Genomic DNA, 8,122 nt, shown 5'->3' with positions numbered 1-8,122 from the left:
TAACTCCTGTAGAAGTTAGGGAGAACAGCAATTTCTTTTTAAGGCATAAGTAATGCCGCCCTCGTTGTGTCACAATTTTCGTCCTAGGCAGTCCGGAATGAGGCTTAACGGTACCGATTTGGCCTTCCTAGAAACAAAATAAACATAAGAATGCAACGTTTGACAGTGTTTGCAGCTTCTTTCTCGGTTTTCGTTTTTTTTTTTTTTTTTAACGTCTCGCTTACTTTTCAATTTCCTTTAGTGATGCTTTGAGTGGCGTTGATCTGTTGGATGCGTTGTAGTTTTTATTCCCTTTCCATCTTTCATCAGGTTTATAAAACGGAGGCTCGGCTCACGAGGAGGTGGTACAAAGCAGATATCGCACAGGTCCCTAAATCTAAAAGTCCTGAGGCAAAAAACCAACCAGACAGCGAAACCCTGCAAGGACAGGACGCCAGAGGGCATATTCGCATTTGGCGCTGCTTTGGATTTCGTCGCAAGTTGTCATTTCTCAGTGCAAATCCAGCTCTTTGATATGCTTATTCTTTTTACTCCAGTACTAATGCGGGCATACAAGAGAATGAGATTTCCTATAAGGCATAGCAAATACCACTTCCGTGGTGCCACAATATCTTACCGTAGGGAGTCCCGGTTTAAGCGTGACAGAGTTATCAAATCGTAGAAATGCTGCCTTTAATGCTGTTGGCGGTTTCTGCCTAGGCTTAGTTTTCCGTACGCTTTCGATCGTTTTCTCCGATTTTGTCTAGCGGTTTTTTCCAGTGGGGTAGATATGTTCGCTGAGTTTTGTTTTCGGTTCCTTTCGTACGGATTTTTTTTTTCTTTCGTGGGGCCCGCCCACGAATCCGGGGAGCATAAATACTCGGGCTGGTGGAACTGCTGAGCACTTCCCTGTTGCCTGCCCCAAAGGCTTGTGTCCTGTCTGGAAGCTACCGCGGTGATGAAGCAGCATTTTCCTGACTGTGTGAAGCAGGCTTGGGATTCCGCAGACGACTCTCCGGAGGCCCTGGCTCTGCCATTCGGGAGCTCAGAAGATTCTGGGCCCTGGCCGCTCCCTTTCTATCCCAAGCTGGGAGAACCCTCACCCGACAGCCTGGAACTGCTTTCCAGTCCTCCGTGGCGACTGCACTGGGTCTACTCGCAAAACGGACTCTCTGACAGAGCGCAGAGCACCCTGGAAGGAAGTTCAGCCTTGCTCGCTCAGGACCTTTGGCCCGGGACACAGACACCAGAGGCCTCTCCAGGAGACGTGGACCCTGTGGAAGAACCGGATAGACGACGCTGGCTGTGGCCATTTCTCCAGGACCAGCCTCCCTGCGCGGGCGACACACAACTGGACAGCCAGACTCCTGACAGCCCAGACCATTCGGAGCGCCGCCGCCCTCCTGCCACCGCTTGGTGGAGACACCCCCGGGTTTTTGCAGGCTGCTGGGAATGGATTCGTCGCGTGTTCCCCAAACCCTGGGGCTGCTGCCGCTAGCCTTTTGGCGCTGAGGACGCCTGTGATGGCAGCGGGACTCTTTTTGGATGTCCGTCTTTGACAAGATTCTCATTACAAACCGCCCCATTTTCGAAATAAAAACATTTTAAGATGTGCCTTCAGACTTAGTTGTCCATTTTGCGTTCTCTTTCTTCTGACGCCGCCGGTCTCTCCTGCACAGCGCCAAGCCAGCCATCCCTTGTTACTGTATTCGCCTGTAGCACAACGCCACAAGCCGTGGGTTGTCAGCGAAGCCGTCGGTGGTTTCGCAGACAGACCGGACATTTCTTGGTGACTTCACCACTATCCTATTGGATTCATGCCGCCTCTAGCTGCTTCCCAGCACCTTCAGGTGCTCCTTGTCAGCGTTTTGTCGGTCTTTGCCGTCCGATCCGCGCACCGAACCGGAGGTTTCCCTTCGGCATCATCGCTAGTATTGCCGAATCCTAGCCGGTGGCATCTCCTCGGTGGCTCAGCAGCTCTAGTCGCAGAGCCACATGTGTCTAGGCTTCTGCGCGTATTTCCTCTTTGAAGGCACTTGCAGGCAGCCAGCAACACAACGTGCCCAGGGGAGGTTTTGCGAGTCGCAGGTCCCACAGATGCACAGGGCTGGCGGTTCGTCGCGGTTCTAGCTAGTAGAGGAACGCTGACGGTTTCAGGTCGAGCCAGATATGCTTGGGTGGCAGCCATCTCCTTTCCTGGATCCGGAAGTTTTTCAGTCGGGGGCCCGCTGGCTTCAACGATAGCGCCGCTTCTCGCTGGTGTACTGCCACCTGCGCCATGTCAGATGGCTTCGACCAAGAGCCAGTTTGGCAGCAGCAGCACTTTCACTAGTAACCCATTAGTTGCCAGAATAGCTGAAACGTCGCTGGTTGCGCAGTGCTTTCTGGGTGGCAGCGTTAACAGTTCCGCCTTGACGACGGTTTTCCTTAGGTTCGAGCAGAGCGGTTTACGCCGAGCTTTGTTCCAATTTGAACTTTGTTAGTAACGTTGTTGGTGGTGGTTGCCATCCAGTGCTTCCGACTCGTGGCGACCCCATGCGCGTCAGAGAAGAACTGAGCTCCATAGACTTTTCAAGGCTGTGACCTCTCCCAGGCGTCGACGGGTGATTTGGGACAGACACCCTTTTCGCCGTGCAAGTAATACTTCAGTAACGTTAGCCAGGGTTTACTTTGCCAGCAAATATTTACACCCACTCAGTGTTTTCTCGATGGCAGGAAAGCTACTTTCGTGGTGACGAGATAGTTTCTAGTGGTATGCTGGCGCTGTATGTGTCATTTGCTACCTCCCAGGGATTGCCGGATCCCAGTGCTACTGCCTCCACGAACGCGCGTATCTGGGGAGCAGCACCAGCCGGTGAGCCGAGCCGGCGGTTTTCCTTACCACCGGCCCTGGGGGCGGGAAACCAGATCCGGCCCTTGGGCGACAGCACCCTTGGTTTAAGGCGGCTGATGCTTCTCAGTGCCTTCGCCGCTAGGGGCCCTGTGCCCGCTCCACCTAAGTCTCAAAGGGTGGTGCCTTTTGAAATTGGGGGCTCCCTTAGGGGTGCCGGGCCGCCGGATTTTAGGTTGCTTTGTGGCTAGTTGAGCCCATCTGGCCGTTGGTCCGTCACGGCTGCGCTGGGAACCGGCCCCGAGCCTCTCTCCTGGACGCTAGGCGGACGGGCCCCGGTCTAAGCCGGCAGTGTTGCCGTGGCACCAAAGCTACCGACGCCAAACCAGATGGTTTTCCGTGTTAGCGCCGCACGCACAGCGAACGGAAAGTGTGCCGGGTCGGAGAAATCAGTCACGGGGCGAGGCTGTGAAAGCGAAAGGAGCGCGCACAGCGGCCGGCGGGCCCCGGAGAGCACGGGTCGCGGGCGCGAGCAGCGGCGCTGGAGAGAGAAAGCGCCGGCGCAGCGCCGCCAGCTCAGGGCGAACGAGCCGCGGCGGCTCCGCTGGGGAAACAGGCGGCTTGGGGAGGCTGCTGTGAAAATGACAAAGCGCAGGCAGCGAGCAACTAGCGCCGGTGACACCGAGAAACCCGGCCGGGCGCACAGTGCTCGGATCCCGCAAGTGCCCACATTCGGACGTGATCCACGGTGCTGTCGAAAAGAAACGGGCGGCTCTGAGAAACTACCTGTGCTACGACCGACAGACTCGGTGCAGTGACGTGCTGGCCCAGAAAACGGCGCGTCACCGCTACCAGCGAAAGTGCTGACGCTAAAATGGCTCCGTGCAAATGCGGCGCCGCCACCCGAAACCACCGGTGCTGGGCCGAGAAAGCGCTAGACAGAGACCGCGAAGGTTCTGAGACGGAGAACTTTTGGGTGGCGCTACGAGGGGTGCCGCGACCCAGGAAGCCTCAGCCTGGCTCCGCTGGCGACGAAAGTGCGGCTGAGAATGCGCAGGCTGGCTGGGAGGAGCGCGGTTGCGGGGGAAACGGCGCTGTGGCTCCTAGGGGCGCTGAGACCCGGCTCCCAGAAGCCAGAGGTTTTGGACGATCCCAGGCAAGCCGCAGAGCTGAAAGCCGAGTGTTCCGAATTAAAAAAAAAAAAAAGCCTTGAAAATCTAAAGTGAAAGTTACATTAATATTTTAAATAATAATTCTAAAATGCAAATAAACCTAAAGAAAACACCTGTCGATCCCACAGCAAACACAACGGAAGAAAACCTTTCAAATAGGCAAGCCACACTTAGCACTTCCTCTACCAGAAGAAATTGCAAACGCCATCAAAGGCTGCTGTCCTGGGATTATGTCCCTGTCACGCCTAAGTCAGCCTCTGTTACATCTACACTGGACTTCCTGGGACTAAGAAAGGGCCAGCAGGATGAAACGCGTACCAAACCACAAAAAAACGAAACCCATTGTCATCGAGTCGATTCCGACTCATGGCCACCATATATATAAAAAAAGAAAGTAGCTACGGGAAAAAAAAAAATCTGAGTTCGCCGGTATAGGGCATAACCCAGCAGCAGGAAAATGAAAATAATCAGTTAACCTTCATCACTCATTGTCCAAATGCCAGTTTGCTTCACCAATTCCACCACTTAGAGTGGGGCTGCTGGAGCTTTGGCCTGAGACTAGCTGACCCCAGACCAGATAATCCTCAGACCTAACCAGTTCTGGGAAGCAGCCTCTGGCCACCCCCAGACTCCATCAGAACCTCCCTGAATCTGGACTGTGCACTCGCTCCGACATCTACCCTGCCTAGGAATGAGCGCTGGACCTTTTCCCCTGACCCCTGCCTCGGTGCGTGGCCGGCCCCTTCCCTTCTCTGGAGCAGACGCCAGCTTTTCTGCCAAGGTGCAAATTTCCCGTGGTGATAGGGAGAGGAGAGCCATGGAGCAAGGGATTTTGCTTTTCGATGGCTCTTCTGGAGGGGCTCCTCCTTCTTACGAAAGGGGTGTAACTTTTCGCGTGTGCACCGGGCCTCTTTTCCTGTGTTTTCGCGTCGCAGGACCAAGAGGCAGATAAGATGCAGGAGCCGCAGGTGGCACGGCGGGTTTGGGCTAGTGGAGGAAGAGCTGGGGAACCGCGGGGAGACTGGAGGCGAAACCTAGAGAGGGGTGAGAATCCTATCCCCAAATGAGTCCCTTTATGTTTCCTAAGGAAACCCTGGGGGCATAGCGGTTAAGTGCTGGAGCTGGTAACCAAACGGTTGGCAGTTCAAATCTAACAGGCACCCCTTAGAAACTCTATGGGACAGTTCTACTCTGACCTATAGGGTCTCTAGGAGTCCCAATGGACACAAATGCAAAGAGTTGGGTGGTTTTTTTTTTTTTTTTTCCTGAACATTCTCCGAGATTCTGGGAAAGACTGTTTACTGACGTGGGAAGTTCCTGGCGATGATGGCGGCTTCTACTTTGTTCCCTGATTCAGCCCCAGCCTTCCTCATCAAGCGCTCCTTCCCCTTTCGTAATTCACTGGGGAGCTGCTGGAGCCCTGGGTCTTTGGAGAGCCCGACTTCTCCAGGAAAATGAAAGAGGAATTGTCCGATTCCCCGAGGATTGATGTGGTACCGCAGACTTGGAGGAAGTGCCGGCAGCACTTTCTCAAGTGGCGTCTAGCTGGCAGCTTCTCGGTACTAGCACCGCTCGCTCCTTTCCCGGTGGCGGTGGTTGTCACTGTCCTAGCCAGCGGTTTCATGGTTTCAACACAGGAGTAACTGTCGACGGACCTTTGCCCTTGGCATCTCCCTAGTTGCCCTGCGCAAACGCTTAGTGGGTCCTAGCCCCGCTAGTTCCCCTTACGCTCGCCTCTGGAGCTCTCGTTTGGTGTCAATAGCTTTAGCGTCAGAGCAACCGTGCAGGTTGGAGACCTTGAAACAAACCTTCCGGCTGGAGTCACGGAGCGAGTCTCGGCGTGGGCTCCCAGGGCAGCTGTGACAGACAAACAGTCAGATGCTCTCTACTGGCGGCAAAATGACTGAGAACCCGCTAGTCTTGAGGCCCTCTCGGAGCCCGGAGCCTAGAAACGGACCACTACTGGGACCCAGCAGTTGGGGGCACAGTGCCCCTAGCTGTGAAGGGCCTGAGAAGGAAACACCTGCACTAAGTCAAGGGTGCTGCCGCCCAGAATCTTCTGGCTCTGGTTTCCCGCTCCTAAGGACAGTGCTAATGAAAACCCGCAGGCTTGGTTCACCTGTTGGTGCTGCTCTCCAGATAGGCGGCTTTGGGGAGGTAGAGGCACTGGGATCTAGCAATTGCTGGGAGGTAACAAATGACACATTCAGCTCTACCAACAACGCCAGCGTTCCCCTAGAAGCTATCCTGTCGTTCAAACACTAGCTATCCTGCCACGGAGAACACGCCGAGTGGGTGTAAAGATTTGCTGACAGAGTAAACATGGACTAAAGCTACTAAAGATTTCCCGGGGACTGGGGGTGGTGCAAACATTAAGTTGACAGGTTGTGAGTCCCAACACACCCATAGGCACCTCAGAAGAGAGGCCTGGCAATCTGCTTCGGAAAGGTGACAGCCTTGAAAACTCTATGGCACACATTGCTACCCCGAGGCACATTGGATCGCCCTAAGTCAGAAGCACTGGTTGGCAACTACCACCACAATGCCAGTAATGAAATTGCAAAGTGGAACAGTGCTCCTTGCAAACTGCGGTGCTCTGACTGTAGAAGGACCGTCTCCAAGGCGAAACTAGTAATGCTGACACCCAGGAAGCACCTGCTGGGTGCTACCAGCCACGCTTCAACAAAACTAAATGAATGTGGTGCTGATGGGAAACCAGCGGCTGGTCAAAGGCATGTGACTTGGTGCAGGTGGCAGTGCTCCACTGAGAAACCTTCCTATTGTTGAAGCCAGCAGGGCTGCAAGTGAAAAACTTGCAGATTGGTGAAAGGAGATGGCTGCCACCCAAGCATATTCGGCTCCACCTGAAACCATCAGAGTCCCTCCCTCTGCTGGCTAGAACCCTGAAGAACCACCAGCCCTGTGTACCCATGGGACCTGTAACCCTCAAACTCCCCTCTGCACCTCTCATGGCTGGGTCCCAGCAAGTGCCTTCAGAGAGGAAGTAGCCGTGCAGAAAACTGGACACAAAGGGCTCCGAGACAAGATCTGCGCTGCCGCTGAAGAGATGCCGCCTGCCAGGATTCGGCAATACTAGGCAAGGTGCCCAAGAGTAACCTCAGGCTCGGTGCAGGGACCCCGGAGCATAGAAAGACAAAACGCTGCCACCGAGCACCTACCGGTGCTGGGATCCAGCGAGAGGAGGCATGAATCAAAGAGAGAGTGGTGAAGTCACCAGGAAATACCTGGTAGGTGACACCACTGGTGGTGGCGCTGGCAAGCCATGGGTTGTGGCGTGGTGCTAGAAGGGAAGACAGTAACAACGGATCGCTGGCTTGGCCCATTTGTCTGCGGTGTGCTCGAGGGAGCGGCGCTGTCAGAAGAAATAACAAATAGAGCCCCAAATTATCAACCAATTCTGAAGGCACATCATAAAATGTTTTTATTTCGGAAAAGAGGCAGTTTGTAATGAGACTCTTGTCAAAGAGGGACATCCAAAAAAATCCCTCTGCCATCGGAGGCGTCCTCAGCGCCAAAAAACTAGCGGGAGCAGCCCCAAGGCTTGGACAACACGCGACGAATCCATTCCCAGCAGCCTGCCAAAACTCTGCGGAGGCTCCCACCAGCCTTAGCAGGAGGCCTGTGTAGCTCCGAAAGGTCTAGGCTGTCAGAAGCCTCCTTGTCCAGCTGTTTGTCGCCAGGGCTGGGCGGCAGGCCCAGGAGAAGTTGCTGCAGCGAGCGTCTATCGGGTTCTTCCGCAGGGTCCACGGCTCCTGCAGGGGCTTCTGGCGTCTGTGTCGGGGGCCAAAGGGCCTGAGCGCCCAAGGGTGAACTTCCTTCCACGGTGCTCTGCGCTCTGGGAAAGAGTCTTCTTTGCGAGTAGACCCAGTGCAGTCGCCACGGAGGACTGGAAAACAGTTCCAGGCTGTCGGGTGAGGGTTCTCCCAGCTTGGGATAGAAAGGGAGCGGCCAGGGCCAGGAATCTTCTGAGCTCAGGATTGGCGGAGGCATGGGCTCTGGAGAGTCGTCTGCGCAATCCCAAGCCTGCTTCGGGCAGTCAAGTAAATGCTGCTCCATCGCCAGGGTAGCCTCCAGCCAGGACATAAGCCTTCGGGCTGTGAACTAGGCAAGTGTTCAGCAG

General features: G+C 54.9%; 1 protein-coding gene across 1 annotated transcript; it reads left to right on the top strand.

Annotated features, from left to right (window-relative positions):
• Positions 1 to 937: 937 nt before the first annotated feature.
• On the top strand, positions 938 to 1,477 carry ANXA2R (annexin A2 receptor). Its single transcript, XM_049867576.1, has one exon. The coding sequence runs from the start codon at positions 938 to 940 to the stop codon at positions 1,475 to 1,477; it is 540 nt and encodes a 179-aa protein (XP_049723533.1).
• The last annotated feature ends 6,645 nt before the right edge of the window (positions 1,478 to 8,122 follow it).

The sequence above is a fragment of the Elephas maximus genome, chromosome 2, assembly GCF_024166365.1.
Source record: "Elephas maximus indicus isolate mEleMax1 chromosome 2, mEleMax1 primary haplotype, whole genome shotgun sequence".
NCBI lineage: Eukaryota > Metazoa > Chordata > Mammalia > Proboscidea > Elephantidae > Elephas > Elephas maximus.
This window is presented reverse-complemented; position numbering and strand designations above follow the sequence as displayed.

Bases quoted from the DNA above. Each gene is read 5' to 3' on its own strand.
- ANXA2R (XM_049867576.1), top strand. From the start codon at position 938: ATGAAGCAGCATTTTCCTGACTGTGTGAAGCAGGCTTGGGATTCCGCA.